The 23,690-nt window shown below is 44.5% G+C and overlaps 1 protein-coding gene across 1 annotated transcript in view; it reads right to left on the bottom strand.

The window, feature by feature from the left end:
* Positions 1–9,591, bottom strand: part of NHS (NHS actin remodeling regulator) — a 247,691-nt gene extending 238,100 nt beyond the window's left edge. Inside the window, exon 1 of the mRNA XM_033084234.2 lies at positions 9,103–9,591. Coding sequence (XP_032940125.1) covers positions 9,103–9,496 — 394 coding nt within the window. The 5' untranslated portion in view covers positions 9,497–9,591. The remainder of the gene's footprint in view (positions 1–9,102) is intronic.
* Between the last annotated feature and the right edge of the window lie 14,099 nt (positions 9,592–23,690).

The raw sequence follows: 23,690 nt of genomic DNA, 5'->3' as shown, positions 1-23,690 counted from the left end.
AGGCTGGGCATGTGAAAGTCAGTGCTCAACCTATGATACATTATTTCTTTTTTTAGACATTGATACATCTCTTGACTATCCTCCTGTACACAACACTTAACCAAAAAACCACTTCACGAAAGGAAAGACCATGCCCACGACAAGAACTGGCCCTCTTTTTTCTGCAAATAAATAAACCTTACAGGAAGAAAAAATGAAACTGGGTAGTATCCATTCTTTCTACCCACTCTGATTTGCATGGTAAGCATTAAATCATAATTAATCTCTTGCTTCACTTAAAATTAAATTGTCCCTTATCATAGATCACTAAGTACTGGATGCAGTGAAACATGTATAGCATTTTTAAAAAGTTTGCCTCTGAGCATCACAGTGAGTTACTGCTGCCTATCTTGAGTTTCATCATCCAGAAGATCTGATTTCTGCAATCATGGACAGTCATTGCCATCTGAAGAAAACAACACTTTGTAATGCCTTTTTTGGGGGGAAAAAAAGAAAAAAAAAAAAAAAAGAGCCCAGTTTTGACTTTAAAGCAATCCAAAGCCTCTGAAATTTTTCAGTGCACCTTACATATTCTGGTCCTAAAAATGACCCAATTTTGTAGCCACTGATACACACATTTTCAAGAAGGATTAGCAACTTTTCTTACTGGCACACACATCTTCAAGAAGGATTAGCACCAACTCACCGTCTGTTCAGGTCAACTTAAAAGTCTGTTAAAATATTGTCAAGATAACAAAAAACACTTTGAGAAGGCAGGGGGAAAGCTGCAGAGGCCTGAAGACTCTGTGCATATTTTTAGCACAAACACACCAACCCATGCTCATTCCCCTTAACCACATGCACACACTCGCAGGACGTCTCCTCCAAACTTTCTCAGGGACTCAGTCTGAGTGGCTGTAGTTCAAAGTCCAACTGCCTTGGCAGCTGAAAAGAAAGAGAAAACCACGGTGGCTTTGTAAGAATTACAGTGATCCTATTAAAAAAATATGTCACTCTCTGCTGGGACTTAACATGGCAGTGCCACGCAGCACTCATTGAGTTGAGCAGCATTTCAAGCACTCAGCTCCTGGTGTAACAGGACTGCAGGCTTAATTAGGTTCCTATCAGTATGGCTTTTTTCCTGCCTTCAGCCAAGAAGGTATAAGAAAAGATTGTCCAATACAGATACTGCAATTTAAAGTCACAAGTTAAGAACACAGTGGGTGTATATCTACTTTAAAATCTACCCTAAAAACATGCCAGTTGTTAAACTAAGCAGTGCATTAGAAGCAGTTAGATATAATGAGAATGTAAATGGAAAGTATTCTAGGGAGATATTTCAGCTAAAAACAGCATCTATGCTATCTTTTATTTTAATCATGCTCTAAGCCCTGCCTTTTTGAACTTTTTATAAGTTCTGCTATCTCCCTTTGCAGTTACTTACATATTGGTATATAAATTCAAAGACGAGAAGCAATTAGGAATGAAGCGAAGACTCCCTCTCTTGATGCTAATACATCAAAGGAAGTGAAAAAAAACCTTCCCCCCTATTACACACTGGGTTACACAGAGAGTTTCTGCTCTTCACAGCCTAATAGCTCAAGTAGTTCCAATCGAGGGTCTGATGTCAGCCTCTGATTACAGGGAGATGCCAAGCGATTGGAAAGTGCAGCTTTTGAACAATCCCAGCTCTCTGACTCTGGTAACCACACAACCCTGCAACAACGCTTTTAAAACATACATATATTACTCACATCAGCTGGTCCTATTTTTTTCCCCACTTTGGACATCCTAACATTGCTATTAAGAGTTCCCTGGGAGTATCTGATTCAGGTACAACATGTGTGAAGGGAATATGTCAGATCAGGAGCTTTTTTAAACAGCTGTGGCTCCCCTGCACTCGATCACTTTTGCTCTCCAGTTTGGAGAGAGGAAGAGCCAGGTGCTGCCTTTAAACAATTGAGCAGCCTGCTTTTGCCCAAATGGAGGAGAGGTTGGGACTGGCCCATGGTAGGGATCAGTAAGGATGGCTCCCATTCTTTTTCTGCACCTTTGCACATCTCTGCCAGACCAGCCTGATCTGACCCTCAGAACTGAAGCCTCAGAACAGGTAAACCTATGTAAGAAATGCCAACAAAATCTGATTCTGCTGATCCAGAACAGCAGCTGAATGGCACCTTGAAATTGGGTATTTATATTTCCTTCCTGCAAGTCTTTCCCTCAGTCCAAGGACATTTGAGAACTGTGCGAGAGTTTTTTGGAAACACTCCAGGCCCTTCATCTTTCAAAGAGGAAAACGAACGTCTCTTATGCATCTGAATCAACAGGTGAACGACCTCCCCACACCCTCAGCATGTTACCAGAGTCTGTTTATTTCTTAATCACCATATCTTCCCTGCATGAGCAGAAGAAATAACCAAAAGTAGGAATTACTCCACTGATTTCACTGGAACATTCATCTTATGTTTCTGTATGAACACAAACATTACATTATTAAGGCTTTTAAATAGAAGCATGGAGTTTTAAGGGAGTTGTAGGAAGAATTTCTGTTAAACCACTAGATCCAGAGTAAGTTGATATCTCTTACAGGTCTGGTTCTGTCTTCTCTGCAGTTTTGCTCCTGTGTAAAGGAGATCTTATTGGTCTTACAGGAGCTAAAACATTTCCAGAAGAATTTCTAATAAACCCACTGGAGACTCCTGCTTGGCTCTTGAACATGAGCCAGAAAGAAGCTGCACTAACTATTATGATATTACACAGTTGTGTAGCTGCAGTGAGGTGGAAATCAAGCACTAAATGTTTTTGACATGTTTTTTAACTGGCAGGCTCTCCATCTAGCACCAAAATCCCCAAACATTCCAACCTGGTACATTAGCTTAAGTACTATTTGTAGAATGACAAGCAAGGAACTATAGTACAGACAAAGGCTTCCTGAACTATACCAGTGGAAGACCAAGTAAATGACATTCAGTAAAACTCTAGAAGATTTACACCTGTATAACAGAGAATGGCTTTGAGGGAAAACCACTGCTTTCTGCTCTTCATCTGTTACCAGGCTGTGCCAGACAAAGTCTAGTGAGCCTACCTGAGCACTGAGCTCTCAGAGCTTTTCCACCGAGCATCTCACTGGCCTTGGCAGGACAAAGGATTTTACACTATGCTTTTATCTGCAAAGAGACCAGAGTCTGCATTCCACAAGCTAACAGCACTGAAGGTGACAACCCCAGTTTTCAAAAAGTTACATCCCTGTCAAAGCCACCTGACATTCAGTCCCACTGCCTTCTATCACATACTAAATGCATGAGAAAAAAATACCTCAACCAATGCCTCTGAATGGTCACTTTCCTGTGTTAAAGGTCTTCTATCACCATTCTGTAAACAAAGATAAGGCATTTTTCTCCTAAATGACCGTATTCTAGCTAATGGTGCTCTAGTGAATGTTAAGGTAAAGTGGGGATGGGATCCTTAAGTGAGCAGGTTTTTCTTCCTCTGTCCTTTGTTGTTCTGACAGCAGTAAAGGTAAGAAGCAAAGCCCATGCTTTGGCCTCCCTCTCCTTTCCACTCTGCTAATGTGACATCAATCCTCTGCATTTAGAAGAAACCATGCACTGAGGAAATTCTCCAACTTTCCCACACCCACAGCCTGGGTTATTTGCATTCACAGGCAAACTACAGGCAAGTGCAGCAGAGAGGTGAGTTCTTTAACACAAATGAGTGACCAGCACAACACCAAGAAACCAAACCTGGCAAGTAAAGCCAAAAGCCTTTCTCCCTTTCCAAAACAGCAAGTGAAGAGGTTGTGTCATTCCATTCAGGCAGGTAAAGGACACAAAGCTGAAAGTGATGGATTACTACATCCAGTGTACAGCTGCTTTTCTTCAGAGGTTTTATTCTGCACCCAACAAAGACTTGCCAATTAACGTAATTTCAGTGTACAAAGGGAGCTCTGAATACATCCTCTTGCTTCATGTCCCCCAGGTTACATTAGTGTGCACCTCTAAAAGAGTAACTGTGCTCACACTTAGGTTCGCTAACTATAAAGGACAATAATACAAAGTTAAAGGAAGTTAGGAATCTCTTCTGCTTTGTCTCCAGCAGTATCCGAGATATTTTTACATAAATGTATCCAAACCATGGAGATCTACAGCTCCGCCTCAGTACCACGGAAAAGCCATGCAAAGAAAATTGTACTTAAAATCTCAAGGATCTTGAGAAGCTGAGATAAAGTGCTACACTTCTCTTCCCAGCTTGGATATTTGTTTCTTTTCTTTCAAGATGCATCTACTCTTAAGGTCTTATGTACCTCCCTGAAGAGCTCTGCGAGGATGCTCACCATCCCTGAGCCTGGGATGGCCTTACAATGCAAGTGAATTCTGAGATGGAAGCATGACAATTTCTTGATTCCATTTCAACAGCAATTGAGACTTCAGCACATTAAGTCAAGGAGGAGGTGCATTTTCTGGTGAGCTTTGAGTCGAATATATGTTTTGTAAAAATGGTAGGACTGTGGCACAAAACACATGAAAACCTTTTAAGGGATTAAACATTTCCCTGTAGTGCTCAAAACCCAAACAGAAAAGCATTTTATCAGTGTGGTTAAAAGTCACACTAACATAAAAAACCCCAAACCAAACAAAATCAAAACAAAACCACCTAAAAAGCACAATGAAAGAGACTAAAAGCAAAAGTGAAACTTGCCAGGCTGTTCTCAGTAACCAACTTCAATCAAACAGAATAAATTAATGCAGAGCCTAAAATTACAAAGAATCTGTCTTTTTTATCTCAATACTGACACTTCAGGAAACAAGGAAATCCTATAGAGCAGCTCAGTGTAGAGATCCAGGGGTCTCTGAAGAGCAGAGATCCCCACACTTCTAAGCAGCTGCATCACTAACTGTTAGCACATAGCAAAATCAGGAATGGAAAAGTGGAGCAATGAAGATACAGCAGGCAACTTCTGGAAACCACACAGCTTTTAGAAAGATTGGCTACTGGTAACACATTGATGCTTTTGAAAAAAAAGCCTGGAATGTGTGGAATTCTCTGGGATGCCAGGGTGCAAAAAGGATCTCATTAGCTAGGGCTTTCAAAATCTGCTGCCCGGTTGTTGCCTATTAATCAGAAAGTAAGATGGCTTACATCATCAGTTTCTGTAAAGCACAATATTCCACTTCAACTGCCAGATCTCTACACTGAGAAATCATCTTTCCAAATAAACATGGAGGTACTGAGTCCCAAGTCTACACACTAGTCCAGCACTTCTATGTTTCTGCATTACCAAGATAATCAAGCATCTAATAATAAAACTGGGCAGTACCACACTGCTCAGTTCTCTTGCTGGCAACAAGAAAAGTAAGCAACATCCAGGCTGACAACAATCATGTTATTCCCACATGGTTCTGCTTTAGAAGCAGACCCTGGAGCTGCTCATGATGAAAAGCAGTGGACTGGCAGAAGGGCAAAGTAGTTAGTTCAGGAGCTGAGCAGGGAAACATTTCTCACCCTTGTTTGTTCGTACATTCAGAGGATGGGAAAGGATTCATATTTGCAAGATGCTGGCTGGCCAGAGGCTTAAACAAAAGATGAAAGGACAAGCAGCTTCTGGGTAGGCAGAAGCGAGAGACCTTGAGTTTTTGAAGATGACCTGCTTGTAAGTGCCCAGAATCTGTCCTTTATTGTGCCTAACAAAGTTCTTCAATAACACCGAACAGTGACAAAAACAAAGGGCAACACATAGGTAAATATCTTTACCAGTAGCTTAGTAGAGGACTTTTAAGCACTTTACTTAAAACAAAGTATCCACATACTTGCAAATGTTCACCATTGCAACAGAGCTGAGAATGTTAAGGCTTTGTAAAACTGACAGGAGTAGTGATAAGCATTACTGGGGAAATGCTAGTTTAATTAATTTTAATTATTTGTTAATATTCCCTGAATCCAACATAGATGTTTTAATATAATGACACATAATTTACAGTATAATATACAACATTATTACGCAAAACTGTATTATATTCTGTTTTTAAGTGAACTCCTTTCCTGCTCCTCTTCCCCTTGGTATCATCTCTGCAATTGTCAAGGAATGGCATTCTGGGCAAGGAATGCCCCTCCAACCACTGGCTGCAATAGCTCTTGAGATGGCATTAGCCCGTCATTTCCTTTTCCTAACACAGTCTGACTGTTCACAGGGGAATCTCAGAATCCAGCTGGCTTATGAGGCATAGAGAAAACGGCCTTCCACTGTCACAGCTCAGTATCTAGGGCATGTCCAGTAGCATTATTCTCAAATCACTGTGCTGAACTTGAAGCTGGAATATGAAAAATGTCTCACTGTGGCAAGATAGGCTAGTAGTTTTAAACTGAATACTTGAAAAACTTGTGGTTGGACTCCACTGTCCTGGTGTTAACATCCCAGTACATGGTGTCTTGTCAATGCACCAATAAGCCCAGCCCCTCCAGACTCATAACATGCAATAAATTCAATGCAGCCATTGCAGTCATGCCATGGGTGGGGTGGCTGCATGGCTGTCACCAACTTGTTCCTTGTGGTTATGAGTCCAAACCTCCAGCCAGTTCTGAATTATTCTTAGATGTGTCATTTGGGCTGGACAGCCAAAAGACAGCCCTGAGGCCATCCCATCATTTCCATGCTTGCCACAGGACATTGAAGTCAGTATACCTTAATGTGGTGCTGATTAGGTCCTGGGCAGATCTGTGATCACCTGCAATTGCTCTCTTGGTTTCAAAAAAACAACTGGGTGTAGTAACTTGAGTGTAATACTTCCAGGAGTGAATTATGTAGGCACTTCATGCATAAAACAAACATTAGCATAGTCTTGCTGAAAGTAATAATGAAGGAGGAGGCGTCAGCCTAGAGAGTTAAAGCACACTATCATTATACACTACAGGGAAGATGGGCAGCTTCCTGCCAGGCAGTTTTATCTGTCCCTTGGGAACAGTGAGCAGGTCTGGAGGCCAAAGGGAGGTATTGCTGTGGGTGTGTATGGATTTTGGGGCAATGTGAGGAGATAATGTGTAAAGTGGTGCTGTTTAGCTCTGGGTCTCAGCTGAGATGTTCAGATGCATCACTATGTAAATGCAGCTCTGCTGATCCAACACTGGACGGGGAATAAAAGCAGCCAGAGGAGGCAAAGAAGTTGACTGTTCATGTACATTGGATTGTATTGAGACTTTCACCTTTAGGGAAGATGTGGTACAGCACTGCATGGAGAGAAGCGATGAGGACAGGGAGGTGTGCTCTGAGCAGCTTTACAGCTGCAGGCAAGACACACACCTACTGGAGGATGGGTGGGGGCAAAGCCCAGCCTTGTGGAGGATTCCTGGCTGACCAGACCTAGGGACATCTGCAGATCTGTCAGTGGCACTGTGCAGTATACAAGAGGAAGGAAGAACAGCTGGCAAACACAGGGAGGATCATGACCAAAATTTTCTCCCCTCTTAAAAAGATAAGGATTTCAAAGAAAACCATGCACTAAAATAAAAATGGATTCTGCATTTATCATCACGGGGATAAAGCCAGACTCTCTAATTAAGCAGATGACATAACTGTGCTGTAATATCAAGATTTTGCTCTGTGATTTGCAAACAAGCTACACTTGCACAATCCAGAAAGAAAAAAGCCATACAGATTAGAACAGCTAAGCTCTGCTCTCACTTACATTAGTATATACCCACACTTACTCAGCTCAAAAGACCTACAGATGAGAATGTGATACGAGGAGTTTCATTTCCTCAGACAGTTCCCTCACGAGCCAGCCAAGCCTCTTTCTCACTGCAGTTTCCAATCACAGCTCGGCACTCTGCTCTGATTACACTCTCATCCTGAAACCTCAAGAAATCTCCCTCGGTCTCATCTATGGCTGGTGTACATTAATACATCACCAGTACATCTGCTGAGTATGTAGCTTAAATACCGTTGAATACTTAAGGCTTTATTCTGTTAATCAGGACAGCTTCATTGATCCTAGAAGAGTTATCTATATTCCACAATGCTCCAAAGGGGAGGAAATCCAAAGCACAATTTCTAAACGGCATATTAATGAAAAAACATCGAGAAGAGAGCATGGTCTTGTTTACCCTGGTGTAAACTCTCTTTACTTAGAGGAGGTACTCAGGATTTAGAGGGGTCCAGCAGAAGGCAAAAACTAAGCCAAATTCTCATTTCAAGCCATTGCTTTTCCTAAAACTGATACTGAGAGGTCAGAACCAACGCCAATCTCTGCTACTCCAGACTTCCAATCCACAGCCCTATCTACAAAAAAAAGCACGTATCCACAAGTGCTCGGGAAGCATATGCACTAGTGAGAGCACAAAATCATCGCACTGCTGTGAACACGAGCCATATTCAGCAGAAATCAGCAGCTAGTAGGACTACAGAGCTTTTCACTGCTTTTATAGTTTGGGTGGAGAAGAAACAGGATTCAAGCGCTGCTCATAACGCAAGTTCTATATTGCCTTGATCTTTATCCTCCTCCCCCTCTCCACCCTCCCCTCTTCGCTCTCCAGGGCCACTCTTTAAACAGAAAGAAGTCATTAGCCAAACTTCCTTATTTTATGGCCCCGACAGTTAGGTAACGACAAAGCAGTTTTATTATTTCTACTTAAGAGCATTCGATCGGGAATTCAGAGACACTCCTAAGGAGAAGATATCAATCGGGGAAGGGGGACAGGCCGGCAAAGGGACAAAACCCAAATATGCCCGAGTGCGGCGGATCGTCTCCATCAGCCCCGGCGCCCAGCTGATAGACCTCGTCCCCCTCCCTGGCCAAACCCTTGGCTGCAGAAGATGCGTCCCGAGAGCCCCGCCAGCCAGCTCCTTACGTAAGGCACAAACCACTGACATCATCCCTCCCGCCGGCATCGCCGCGGCGCCCAGCGGCGCTCACAGACCCGACCCGACCCGCGCCCGCCCGCTCCCTTCCCACTGCTGCCCCGCCAGGGCTCCCTTCCCACCGACTCTGGCCCCAAACTTTGCACGGCAGGTTGCCAGGGGCCGGCGTTCCCCGCCGGGCGCCCGGTGCTGCGGTGCGCTCCATCCATCCCGCGGTGCGCCCCATCCATCCCGCGGTGCGCCCCATCCATCCCGCATTCCGCGGTACTTACGCACTGCCTCCTGCTTGGGGTCGAGGCCGCGCACGGCTCCCTGGAGGCCGGCGATGCGGCCGTGCAGCGCCCGTACGCGGCGGTGGGTGCCCTGGATGTCAGCCTCGACCTCCTGGAAAAGGGTGCAAGCGTGTCGAGCCACGTCGGAGAGCTGTCGGAGGATCCGCGACAGGGCTACGTTGCTGACCGAGCAGAGGTCCAGCACCATCAGCACCGCCGCCGCCTCCCTGTCCCCGCCGCCGGCCGCCTCGGCGCCCTCGCTCGCCGTGCCCGGCTCCTCCGGCGGCGGGTCCCGCGGCGGCGGCTCCGCGCCCCAGCTCTCCTCCAGCACGGAGGCGGCGGGCTGCCGCCGGCACAGCCGCTGCGGCTCCACGATCCGCTTGGCGAAGGGCATGGCCGAGCCCTCGGCCGGAGCTCTGCCGGGCTCCCGCGGGCACTGGGGATCGCTGCCCTCCTCCTCCTCCTCGTCGTTCTCCTCCTGGCCGCCGCCGCTCCTCGCCCGCCGCCGTCACTCGCGGGCGGCCGCCGGCGGGCGGCTCATCGCCTCGCTGCCTCCCTGCGCGGGGCTCCTGGGCTGCGGGGCGGCCGCCGCGCCGCCGAGCATCCGCCGCTGCCGCTGCCGCCGCGGGGAGCCGGGGCGCATCCGCGCCGCCTCGCTCGCTCGCTCCCTCTCACGCCGTCCCGCTCCGGCGGCGGGTGTGAAGGGGCGGCCCGAAAACCCGGAGAGAGGAATCCCGCGGCCGCGAGGAGGAGCGAGCCGCCGAGCCTCCCGCCCGGGAGAGCGGCGGGGCGGGGGCGGGCGGGGGCAGCGGGCGGTGCCGGTGCCGGTGTCGCCGCCGCGGGGAGGCGCTGCGGGCCGGGCCGGGCCGGGTCGGGGCTCGGGCGGCGGAGGCACCGGCGGCCCCTGCCGGGCGGGGAGCGCTGCTCCGGGCGGGCTCTGCCTCCTCGCCCCCGGCCCAGCCCGCCTCCCCTCCGGCGGGAGCGCTGCTCAGGTGTGCAGGAGAAGAAGGAGAAGCTGTCTCGAGAGGCAGGAGGGGACCCAACTCCGCAGGGCTCCGCTGCGGGAGGGTGGTGCCCGCTCACTGGTGTCACCTCCCGGGGCACCCCGGAGGTTGCTGCACTCCCTGAAGTCAGGTGCGTGCACTTGGGCACCGGCTTCTTAGGAGGTGTCAGGGAAAGCTGGGTTCCCGTCAGACAAGGAGCGCTCCTTCTGACGCAACACAGCTCAGCTGGCGTGCATACACTTCTGAAAGGTGAACGTGCCTAACAGGCAGGCATGAAATCTGAACACATACTCTAAATTATTGGTGGTAAATACCACTGAAAGAGGTACTGTAAAAGGAGATCCAGGCAGATGCAAATACAGGCATTCCACAGTTTGGAAACAGCAGCTTGTTTGCCCGCTTGACCTTAGCATGTCATCCTTGCACTTGAGTGTTGTGGTACAGCCTGTCATTACATGACCACATAGAGGCAGCTTTTAATTACCGCTGGTCAAATGGCCTGAGCTGCAGAGAGCATCACTGCCAGCCTGGTGAGACACATATCCCATGTTCTGCAGATGCAACAACCTGTTCCTGGGACAAGTTTTGGTCCAGAGGGAGGATACAACTGCTTTCACAGAGATCAGTCTGAGCTGATGAGCTCTGCTGGCCCTGCTGCTGGTTTTTAGCATGGACCATTCATGTGCCTTCATGCTTTGCCTCTGGAAAGAGGAACACTCCATGACACAAAGTCAGCTCGGGTTTTTAGCTCGGATTTCTGGCTTGGCTTGAAATGAGTCCCAGACCTATGCCTGGGCCGGCAGGAAGGCACAGAGCCTGTCCCAATCTCAGCACCACTTCCCCACACTTCCTTGGGAACTTGAAGTTCAGGCGTGACCCAGGGGGAGCAAGCAGGGACGTGAGAGCTGTTGGAGGTCCAGGGGCAGTGCTCAAACAGTACTAAAACTATTTCTTGGACCCAAGATGAGCCACTACTAAAATCACTGGAGTATTTGTACCCCACATTTCTGAGTTTCCTCTGCAGCTGGGAGGCTTTTAACTCTTGTAATGGGAGCATGGACTGTATTCCTCTTCCTACCTAGAGGAGTCATATGTTATTAATAAGCCACTGAAATGTATTTTAGCGTTTCACTTGAGATTCATAAAGCGGGGGGGAACTGTTAAATTGTAATGCTTCAAAAAGAGCAGCAGCCACCCAAACTGATGTGGGATCACAAGAAAAGGACCAGGAAACAGCAGTATAGCATTCACCAGTCAGGGGCAGGAGATACCTCTGAGGAAATCATCTCAGGCACTCATTTGGCCTCTCTCTCAGGAACATGATAAGCCAGTGGATAGAGCCATTGGTAACAGGTAAAAGCTGCAAGGGGTAGGATTTTAGAGTGCACCTTACCACAGCCTCCCCATTGCACCTACTCCCTGATCAGCACAGACAGCTCAGGGCGGTGCAGCTCTCTTCCTTCTCTTGAAAACAGCACCTTGGTTCTGGCATTATATCCCAATTCCACCTCAGCAAAACTACCAGAAACCAATGCTTCCTCTTCATTTACTTTTCCCAGCCTCCACATTTACATAGACTCCATGGTCTCTCTTTTTATCCCATGTTTGGAAAGGTACAGCTTCCCCTAGGGACCCTACTAGTCCCATGACAATTCTGTGACTTGTGTACAGGACACATAGCCCCAAACCACACAGGAATGAACTTGTTTAAAGGAGGAAGGTTCTACCAAGTCTATGCTCTCCACCATAGGGAGCATCTTTTCATTTTGGAGGTTTGCAGCATTACTGTCCTTCCCTCCGCAAGTCTAGATGTTGCATTTTTCTTCATTTTCCATTGCAAGCAGAACAGACTCCATATGCAGCTTGGGTGAGGGGCACTGGCACTTTCCACCAGGCAGGTGGAGATACTGTGTCACCTTCCTCTGGTCAGAACACAGCTCTTATCTTTGCAGGCACTGGGGAGTCAGGTTGCTCTACTCATGCACTCACTATGGGTTTTTTATCAGTAATATCGTGTGGTGCAAATCCAAACTCAGTAGCTTCTCAGCTGCCCCTGGGATTGCTCTTGGAATGTCTGTTCAGTAGCAGATGTAGTAAGAAGGGAGCGATCCCAAAGGTCAACCTTGGTCTCACCCAATGGGTCTTTAGAGTCTCTTATAGCAAAAGGAGAGGAAAAAAATCTTCCATGGTGGATTTTGAATGTTGTCTCAGTTCTGAAGTGCCCCTCAGATGTGCCAGTCCCTCTGTGCTGACTGGAGGCTTCTCTTGGCTGGAGTTAAACCTCAAGACCCAGAGTATTTAATTTGTGAAGGCATCAGCCTGGACCAACCATCTGCGTTGCTAGATTTCGAGAAGCACTCGCTGACCTCAGAGATTGAGACGTGTCAGAAAGAATATGAGTCATGAACAGAGATAAATAGGTGAAAAAATTCCTTGTGTATTTGTTTATGGCAGGAAAAATGTCATGTTGAACTGTAGTGCTTTATTGCATGGCATGAGCTGTATTCACTGTGTTAGTTGCTGTACATTTAGGTTGGGGTGCTGCTGTGGATGGCATTGGCTTCCGCCCATGTCAGAAAAAGGCAATGGCTTGCTTTGAAGACACACACAATGTGGAAGAGTGGGCTAACAGAGTAAAAGAAAGGTCCTGCTTGATCTCTCACTGGTGCTGCTGGTGGTAGCAGGAACCTGGTCATAGCCCACAGTGACTGTTGTGCAGCTTCCCACCCCTCCCCACCCCTGTGCTCGTTCCCTCGCTCACTTTGGCTGCTGGTAGCCCAGCTGAGCTGTACCTTTACAGCAACAGCAGCCAGGGAATATTCCTGCCGTCGGAGACAGGGCAGAGCCATTGGCAGATAAGAAGGGATCTGGTTTCCTGCTGCAGCGAGCTGCAGGAAGCAGGGAGATGGGATTAGGCAATCTCACCCCGTTTGGCAGGGCTGCTCTGGCCTGCTGCAGTGTCTCTTGTTCTGCAGTGCCAGAAAGGGAGGAGAGGCTGATGAGTGCTGTAGGCTATTGTCATTTCCTCCTCTTTCCACAGCTGTCAGGAAGGTGCCTTTAGGCTTCATATTAATGAAGATGTGGCCTTTTGGCCATAATGTGGAATCTGTCATCGCTGATGCTAGCCCACCCTAAAGATATCACTTATTTATTCTCAGCAAAGTTGTCACAGACAAAGCATTCCCAAACTTGTACCCACTCAGGCTAGCAAAATTATCCTTTTTTGGAAAGTCCCTTCAATATTCAGCTGCCATTCTGCACTTAGACCCAACAGCAACATTCCTTGGTCACAATAAGGCCACATTAAATGTAAAAGTCCATAAGGCAGGATAGTAGCAACCAGGGCAGTTCCCTGTGAGTTTGGACCTGCTCATTTAGGACTCTCAGTCCTACCAGTTCATTTCAGCAGGTAAAAGTTGAAATAATTTCCAGAATGTGGGACATTAAGATTTTACTGGGAGATACCTTTCCTGAAGAGGATCCCTAATTTTGAGTGACTTAGTGAGGCAAAAGGCTGGTAATTCAAATTTTGATGGCATGTCTAGGACACAGAGATGACTTTCTCCTTCAGTGAAGGCCACACTGCTGATGTACTGAGGCACATCGTCTTACTTTTGGTTCCTGTTTCCCTAAAACTTTAGTGGCACAAACAGCTATACAAATGTATGCAGCATGCAAGAGACCACAGATCTCTTCTAGAGTTGCTATATGAATATGACTAGATATTGGTGTTTTATAGGCAGGAGTATTCCCTGTTCATCCTTGTTTTTCTCACAATACTCACAAAATCACTGTTGTTGCCAGTTTACCATCACTACGAAATCCGTGCAGTCTGAATTTTCTCCTGTTCTCTGGGCCAGGGCACCCTAAATCTGTGCAGTCTGAATTTTCTCCTGTTCTCTGGGCCAATGCACCCGTTTTCCTCATTTTCTCCTTCTCAGAGAAGAAGAATTTTACTGTCCTCAGTAGAGCTGTTTCCTGATCTTTCTCACACCTCCAGCTGAGGACATGAACAGGCATTAGAACAGTGAGTGTTTCTCTGCGTTAATCTCTCTCCCGTCCAACTGCATTTCCCCAGGCACTCGTGTGCTGTCACCAACTCACACTGATCCAGCCCACTACTGCTCTTTCTGGTAGTTGTTAATATTTGTATTACCATAAACCTTTTCACCCTTGAACCACGAGCCCACTGATTTAGTCATTGGTTTAAGTGGGAAAAACACAGGGCCTGCAGCAGTCCTTGTACCTGTAGCAAAAGGAATTACTGGACCCCACATAGTGCTGCAAAACAGAATTGAATACATTCAAACTAACTTCCTTTCTCCAGAGTGTCCTAATTATGGTTGTTAAGGAGTTTACTTGCAATCAGAGTAGGGATGACATTTCAAACTGAAGAGTGATTATTAAATTGACACTTCCTTTAAAACGTGCCTGAAGTCAAGACTGACATGCTAATTGAATTTTATTAGCAAGAAATGTCTGTTTTAATAGGGGAACTTTCTAATCTCTCTATCAAGTTCATGCTAAGTGCATAGCTAATCATTACTACCTGGTATTGCTAGTCCCAAAAAAAAGCCTCAATGGAGCATCCCCCTGAGCAGCAAAAGCTGTAATTTCCTTTGATATCAATATTAGTTTCACATTCATATATCCCGTTGGCTGCTAGCACAAGAACATGTCAAGGAAGGAATAAAACAAAGCTCTTTCAGCCTTTAAAAATAATAGTGGTTAAGAATGTGCAATAAATTCAAGACCAAATCAAAATGATGCTGGGTATTGCTGGCAAATTTCAGCCTCACCTAAAACACATTAAACATTTCCAACAGCTCTAGTGTGACAGGTATCAGTGTCCACACCACTATCCTAGAGAATACTGATGCTCATTTTGTCATCTCAGAAGAAAGGAGTTGTGTAGAGGATGGTTGGGACACCTTTCCTAGTCTCCATACCAGAACACAACACAGCACAGTAACTGCAATACTGCAGCAGCCTCCAGCTCCAAGATGGACTTCAGGAAAACTAGATTCTACCATGTGGGCTGTGCCACTCTGTGTTGGGAAAGGGCAGGTGGGTGCTTCCTCAGTAGACAAAGCTCTCAAGCTAAAGTCAGGCCCTGTTTTAGATAGGAAAGCTCTGTTGAGGCAACATCACCAGCAGCCTTAGCTGGAGTGCTGTGACACCTGACTCCAGCCTGTGCAGGGAACTGGTTAATTCAATCTCTACACTCCCAGGTAGAAACATTCACAATGACAAAAAGTTAACACAGGGGGTTATATCTTAAAACACAGTAAAAGAAGAAGCAGAAAATAAACTGTACTCTTTACAAAGAAATATGATCCCTTGTAGGGAAACAGAAAGAAAAATATGTTTTACTTCTAGTGTGAGCTCCATCCACCCTCTTTTTTGCTCTGACTTCTTAATTGCACTTGATTTGATAGCAGTGGGGGTTTAACCTATGTTGTGGGTATTTTCACTGTTGTCTTTAATTTTGCCTGCTGGCATCAGGCAGTTTGTGCACATCAAGCCAAGTCTGATGTCTTGATTCAGGACTCATATGACCTCAGCTGACATTTTGCCTGTATCAGAACAGTGGGAGTTCACTAGTGTAGAGAAAAGAAGATTTATTGGGAACAGAATGTAAAAATCCTGTCATCCACAGATGAGCTTTTATCCAGTATTAACAACACACGTTTTTACACATTCCAAAATAATTTGGCACATGCAGTTTGCATGCTGAACATGTCCTAACTCTCTGTCATACAGTCTAAATGTGAAAGTAATTTCAAGTTTCTGTATTCTGGAGCCAATCCAGCTTGCGGTTCATGCACCAAGTCAAGGGCAGTAAAATGTCACTTCCCTTGCGCTCGTGATGAAGAGCTGAAGAAGGAGATACTCTGGGAAAGGCTAGATCAGGTCAATGCCTCTGCACTTTCTGTTGCTTCTCCCAGGGGCAAGGAGCTTTAGTTTGGTTGGGTGGGTGTTTGCCTGGCCTGTACCTTTCTGTGTTGTGGCGTGACCTTAACTCACTCAGCCCTGAGTGCTGCTTGGAGAGCGCGGCACGCTGAGCTCCCTCGCTTTGCGGTGCTGAGAGGGGAGGCTCAGTCTGCATCACACCTTTCCTAGCCTAGTGCCTCATGCCAGCCCTTCCCCCAGGGATTTACCAAGCCTTGGGCTCCTTGAGGTGGATTCCAGCAGAGGAAGAGCAGGAGTGACTCAGGTTGGTTTCACCAAACTGATGAGTTTCCAGTGCATTAGGGGCATTAGGGTGTAGAAAGCTCTGGCCTACAGTGTACTGCCATATTCGGGCTCAGTGTGTCAGGAGTTTAATTTATTGGAAAACCTGTGCTCCAGGAGTCCAAAATAGCAAAAAAGGGAGCAAATTAGGATTGAATATCACTGGGCTAAGTAAATGCAAAAGCTCATGCTACCCTGCACGTACTCTTTCCAGCTGTATGATTTCCATTATGAATAAATTTTCTCTGCCAGGAGTAACTCTTTGATTTTGAAAGAAATCAAAATAACAAAAGATATATAATTACTTTGTAGGTGGGCTAATTCCTTCTTCCATCTCTTTGTCCACGATGGAGGCAAGAGGAGTTGTTTAATGCTTGGTGGCTTGGCGGCACTTCCAGCCCTCTACCAGCAGAAGGGAAAGGCACCCTAAACATGAATATTTTAAATCTGACCATAAAGCAGCAAAGGTTGGTTCATACTCTTGAGCAGGCTGAATAGTTCTTCCATGTAGCAGAACTGGTGCTCAAAGTACAGCCCGTAGCCCAGCTTTTAAAAAGAATCTTCATCTGATATAAATCATTTTTAGTTGGAGACCACTTGTGGTCTCATCATGGCCAGTCAAATTAGCTTCCTGTTTTGTTTTACAACAAGTAGTACTCTAAGTGCTCTGAAAATGCACCATAATAGGAAAAGTCTGATGGAGTAAGTGATTACTATTTCAAAGGAAGGGAAAGTTTATAGAAGCATAATTAGTCATCTGCTCTTAAACCAGAAAAATATGGTGGAGGAAAAAATGTCTTTGGGGTTTTAAAAAGAGATACAGAAATATGTTAAATGATGGAAAGTCATTAGAGTCTGCATTTATTTTAAGAATAAACAGAGCTATTAGACAGTTGCCCACCTTTATATCTGCTCTTTCTGTTTTCTGCCTAATGGGCTTTATTCCTTGTGTACAGAAAAAAAAAAACCCAGCCCTATCCTGTTTATGGTTGAGTTGCAATATGCTGAAAATTATTACTTCAGATTTTGTACATTAAGTCTGTCTGCTGGCAAGAGGAAAACCCTCTCATATTATCTAATTATGGCTTCAAGCAGCACTAATGAAGACGTTGTGCAGGCTGGGGCCTGTTCTCTCCTCTCTGGAGGCGTCAACAGAGAGTCTGTGGTTGTGGTCACACAGAAGTGGGGAGGGAGGCTGGGGCTGCCAGGCACAGCAGCCTGCACAGGGAAGGTTAGCTCTGGAGAGCACAGGAGTGAAGCCAAGCCCACAGCCCCAGTGCAGGGCTCAGCTTCAGAAATGGAGGCTGAGAACCCCACCAATGCCTTCTTCCCCTGGTGCCCTGGTAGCCTCAGCTGGGATGTGTTTCAGAGGGGATGGAGCCCTCCATGCCTTGGGCAGGAGATGTGCACAGCTGTGCCAGCACAACTGCAGCACGTGTCTACAGCTCAGCTCCTGGCAGTGGGCTTCCAGCAGCACACGAAGCAGCTGTCCAGCTCTGGGGAAGTTGTGCCTGGTTGTTGGAGAGACTCAGGTACACATTCTTTGGAATCAAGGGAGCTATCGATGTAAAATAAGGCAATCTCAGTGGAGACTCATGGTAGACGAGCCAGGCTATGTACTCAGAGCACGGACTGAGGCATGGCTATGTAGATCAGGGACCTTGCCAGTTTAGTATCAACTCCAATTTGGCTGTAAAACCCTCTGTAAAAGTCAAATATAAAAGTCACATCTGAATTCCCTGCTGCCATTGCTTACCTGTTACAGATTCCAGTGCTAACCAGTTTAGCTCAGCATTAGCTGTGCTGATTTTGTAAACACAGTTGAAACCATAGCACAGGCATACATGTAGTCATTTAGACTGGTGCAGAGAATAGTATAGATACCAAAGAGAATCAGAAGAAACTCCACTGATAGCTGGCCTACATGAAGAAAAAAGAGACTCAAACTTAGATATGAGTTAATTGGGATTTTCTTCCACATCTCATTAACCTCTTGGATGGAGAATCCAGCAAAGCCGTGATTTATTTACCATAGATGCACTCAAAGGATACTGCATAACTTAGTGTTCTGGCACTGTGAAAGTTATTTGCAGTGATGAATTTTTAAAATACTTTGGAGGAAAGTGAGTGCATATTCCCTTCCCCCACCAAATTAAAAAAAAAAAAAAAAAAGGAATTGCAGAGTAACATTCAAAGGCTCATTAAAAGCAACCAGGGAAAATAGATTACGGAGACTTCAAAGACTCACGATACTGGTTAAGAATCAGCTCTCTTTTTCAAAGAAAATGTTATTAGCTAATCCTTGAAATTTGGGTTTTGGCAGATGACACAGTATTTCCTGCAGGTGCAGAAACTAGACAGTATTAAAAGAGTTTTGGTAGTGCACAAAAAATTTCTCAACTAGACTTCGGGTTCCCTCTGCTCAAGTCAGCTTGGGTGCATTCCCTGATCCCTCATACATGTACTGAAATATAGCAGCATTTCAGAAGGCTCTAACCACATGAAGCTATATATCCTCTTTAGTGAGAAAGCAAGCCTGTTAAGATAATGGTTTTTGGGTTTCTTTAGTAGGAAAAATAATGCATTAATTATTGCTATTATCTGTAATATTGGAGGGAATTACAGAAAAGCCAATGCAATGAATAATGGAAATAATACCTACATAGCAAGTACAAGAATGAAACACTATATACATGCAAACAAACATCATTCCACTCCACATTCCTGTTTACTGATGTACATGCTTTGGCATATTGTCTCTTTTAGGATTTTCTTTACAAGGTCCTGTGTGTGTTTTTGTCTGCTCTATGCATGGCTAATCCCAACTCCTCCACGAGTTAGAAGTCCCTGCATATAAAAAGAGACAAGTCCAGCCAGATCTGTCTAAAGTCCTTTGTTAAGCTGTGATCCTTTGTCTTTGATTTGAAACTTGACTGTCTCACAATGACAATTTTCTCACTGAGACTTTCACCTAAAATTTGGCCCAGAAGATGCCCAAACCTATGTCTTACTGTTTCCATGGCAACAAATTCCTTGAAGTCAAATAACTTGAGCTTAAGATGCCCTTAGTAGCTAGCAACCTGAAAAGGAGCACCGGAATAAATAAGCAATGATGGAGTAGTGGCAAAATTTGCAGACTTATTCTCGTTTTCTAGAAATCTAAAGAGCTTTTTTGCAGGTATTAATTTTTAGCTATAGTCTGAACAACACTGTTTTTAAATTCAACTGAGACTTTCAAGTGAAATTTAAACTACAACAAAAGTGAAGTTCTCAACTTGTAGAAAAGAGGTGATGGGAGCTCATTAATTCTAGTATTGATGGTAGAGACCTGTGTCTGTGTATATTAGGAGATAAAAATGTCACAGGGACATAGTAAAGCTCACCACTTTACTGAGTGCTTTGTACATGTCTTTTTGAAATTATTTTGAAGTGTTTTGAGATTTTGGGTATGTTATACAGGCACTTGCATTTGCTTGTAAGAGACAGCTACTCCTATTACTCACAAGTTCATTCTCTGACAGGTATTTTGTGCCCATGCACAGTATCAGGTATACAGTGCTGACAACTAATATCAGAAAACTTGACACTGTTACAATTGTTTGAGCCGTGTGTATACACACCACAAATCAGACACAAGATATCACATTGAAAAGTTAAACTAGTTCAAAAATTACTATTTGACTTGTCTAATTTGCTCTGTTATACCTGTGTGTGTCCAAACCTTCCCCCACCCCCAAAAAATCTGAATGCAGGGACAAAACCCACCTAGATCCACTTTGAAACTATTGCACAAATGTTCCAATTTTCAAAAGCATCTCTTATATCTCTAGTTTTATTGACATTTGCACAGATGTGTCAAAATGCCTGCTGAAAAGTTTAATCCAATATAATACTGTTCAGGGAACAAGAGGGCTTAGGAGATCTAATATTTTTTGTTAGAAAAGAGGTTTAAAACAACTTGGATGCTACAGGATATTTATTGCTCAAAGAAAAATAACCTAAGAGCTAACCAGTGAAATAGATGTTTTTGGAAATAAAAAAGATACGTTGTGAATGCAGGGCATCTGAGCAGAGCTGTAAAGTTGTTAAAGTTCTCATTTCTTTTGCACAGATTTATTTTCCAGCAGATAACAATAAATTTTGGGTGTACTGTAAGATCTCTTTTCCATTCCAACACAGACTCTTCCCTGTGGGAAGAGGCCATTGAGGGAAGTTTGGGTAAGGAGTAGGAAGAGAGGGTGCAGAAAAAGCACATTTTGGGGAATACTCTGACCATGACATGGGTATCCTAACTGTAATTATAAGAAAAGCATCTAGAACCCTTGTAAATGCTCTTTACTTAATGTCATGGCACAAGGAGTTGTTCTTCTTGCTAAGACCAGAATTGTGCTTTAAAATTGTCCTTTTCTGCCCCTGGTTTATAGAGGCACTGTCCTCCTAGTTTGGACATCTCAGTGACACACTCAGGGGGGTGCATCAATAGTCAGGGGGAATGAAGTTGGGTCCCAGTATCTCCCTTTTAGAGGATGATATGCTCACAATATATCTCAACATGTTCTGTATTAGATTAGTGGCATCAGGGTTTCCAGTAAATTTTCTGGAGTCTCTTGCTCTTCACATCTAGAAGGCAGAGAAACAATGACCTGTGGAGGATGAACGATAAGAGGGGAAACATCAAAAAGGGATACTGGCCATAGTAAATTATAGAAGTGGTTTTAAGGTAGTTCGGTGTCTTTATCCAGTCAAAGTAGGTAGGAACTTCAGTAGTAGGATAACCAGTTTAGAGGAGGTGGCACTGAATCATGTTGTATGACCTTTGCTGCATGGAATGTTTTTTGAAGGCAGTGTAGTGTCCATTCATCACCCATTATGTTCAACCAGAGAACACTTCCCTGTTCATTCACTTGAATGGCAGCAAGGATTACATCAAGACCCTTGTCCTGGCTCATTGTAGTTGTCCTGGCTATGTATTTTATGTGGATTTCTCCATGGCTGCCATAGTGTTTGCTATCAATATTAGTTTCCAAATGATACGTGTTCATTGAGACTTTAATAAGAACATTTGTTTAGTTAAGAATATCTACTATTTTACACATATCTTCACAGCAGCCATGAGTGTACAGGCACACAAAAATGTTCTGAGTATCTGCATAGGAGCTGAGAGCACTCCCTCTGGTTCCTTACAGTACGGCCCATGTTACCCACACTGAGCTCCCTTCTGTGCAGGGGCAATGATGCTGCAGTGATGCTGTTGACTGGAGAATATGTCAGGACCCTGTTCAAATGAGTGATATGGCAACCAGAATAATTAGGACTATGCTACTTTTGGAATTGCATGTAATCTCCTCTTCAAAAATAGAACTTTCATAATCAAGAGGAAGGAAAAGCATGAGGAAAAAGGTATATTTTTTCAACCTTGTTCCTACAACTTTACCTGCATTTGTTACTATTTTAACATTTGTCACAATGCTTACAATCTTACCACAGGCAAAATGTCTCAACAATATTGTTTTCACTTCAAAACTAGACACAGAATTCCAGTCCTGTTAGTCTGTCTTGACAAGCAACACCGACTAGCATTGTAAAGTAAAATCAAATAGAAATGGCAATTCAGAAAAATCCATGTGCAGAACACATTAAAAATTCACTGCAACATCACTGATCAAGTATAAGGTCTTAGGTTACATGAAATCAGTTACTAAAGCACAAATTGTTCTTGAGAGCTACTTATCTTGCTCTCCATAATTAATTTAATACCTTAGATGAGGAGAACAAAGGTTAAGGCTTACTTTCCAGTGAGGGTCACTGTTGAAGAACAGCCTCTAATTTTGCTTCTACAGAAGTTTAAACATACCCTAAAAATGCTAGACAAAATCTATACAGCTCATGCAAATGTGCTGGAATTTGATTGGAGTAGCTCACATCAGCTGTCCAAGTGAATCCTATGTGAAGCCAAAGTGTGTGGACTGTAGAAAGTAAATTATCAGGTAATTATCAGGCAATTAACACTATATGCATAACAAAGCAGTGAAACTAAAGAGGGGAGGGTGGGTACAACTGTTTGACCTCAGTCAAGGCTTGTCCACAATGCTGTGCTTTTGTACCAGCTGACTGCCCACCCCATTAGCTCTGTTTGGGCAACTTCAGTGTAGGTCTGTATCCTCACAAGCAACACTTGAGTTCAGAATTTCATCCCTTTAAAGATATTTACCACTCTTCACTGTTGGTATTAGATTTCTTACTGAGCTTGCTGTAGAGCTTCCATTCTAGACCAAGAATTCCCATAAAACGGAAAATACCCCTTTAGAGCTGCATCAGTGTTATCTGATATGCTCTTTCTTGACAGCATGATATTTATACCTGGTTGTATTCAGATTAAGAAGCTGTTATTACTAGATAGAGTTGCAGGCAGCCCTTATGTACTCTTAGAGGTATGGTTTTAATAGAATAGAATAACCACATGATCTAAGTCAAATCTTTTGCTCCTGTAAGTCAAAGTGATTCCTCCAGTTCTATCCCTTGTAGTGGCCAACATGCAGCTCAGAAACTTCCAGTCTGTAAAAAGGGGAGCAGGCAGCTCATCCAGCGTCGGGAAGAAGGGATGAAATATTTTAGTAGTAGTTCCAAACATAAAGATGTTAATCCCTGCCTGAAGGGATTATAAACTTCAGCTTTTTACAGTTCAAGGAGCAGCCCCTACCACTGTTAATCATCCCAAATAACTCTTCCCTGGGAGTAGGTTAAAAGGTCTGCTGCAGGAAGTACATTCTCAGTGCTTCAAATAGTCCTGTCGATGTTGAATAGAGTTGGAGACATCTGAAATGCAGGCATGACATTTCCTACCTGCTACAAATGTTTTGTGTATTTTTTAACCATTAGTGTTGGCAAGGTCAGCAACTTCATGGTACGCAAGGGAAACCAGAGAGCAGGAGAAATATATTTGATTTGTTCCTGAGCTAGGACTGAGCTCTGCTGTCCTCACCATGCTGGCTCAGACATGCCCACACGTGCAGCATGCCTCCATCTGGCACCTGAAGGTGAGACTCTTAGCCACAAGCACAAAAGAAATCAGGATTTCAAGAAAACCCTGAGAGATCTTTAAGAAATGTCATTAATCTGAAAAATTAACACTATGAAGAATCAGAATTAAACCTGTTATTTTTAGAAACAGAATCTCTGTTTAAGAGGAAAATTGCTGGCAAATATAATTCAAAAAGTATGTTCATGTAGCTGTAAGCCTGATTCTTTGTTTAATGCTTGCCATCTCAGCATCTTTGCAACTGCAAAACACCAGTTCTTTCACTTCTGTGCATACCTGTGTCCTTCCATGTCATTGAACCTTCTTTCTCC

This window comes from Catharus ustulatus, chromosome 2, assembly GCF_009819885.2.
Source record: "Catharus ustulatus isolate bCatUst1 chromosome 2, bCatUst1.pri.v2, whole genome shotgun sequence".
NCBI classification, from domain to species: domain Eukaryota; kingdom Metazoa; phylum Chordata; class Aves; order Passeriformes; family Turdidae; genus Catharus; species Catharus ustulatus.
Note: the sequence above shows the minus strand (reverse complement) of the source record. Positions and strands in the feature narration are given on the sequence as shown.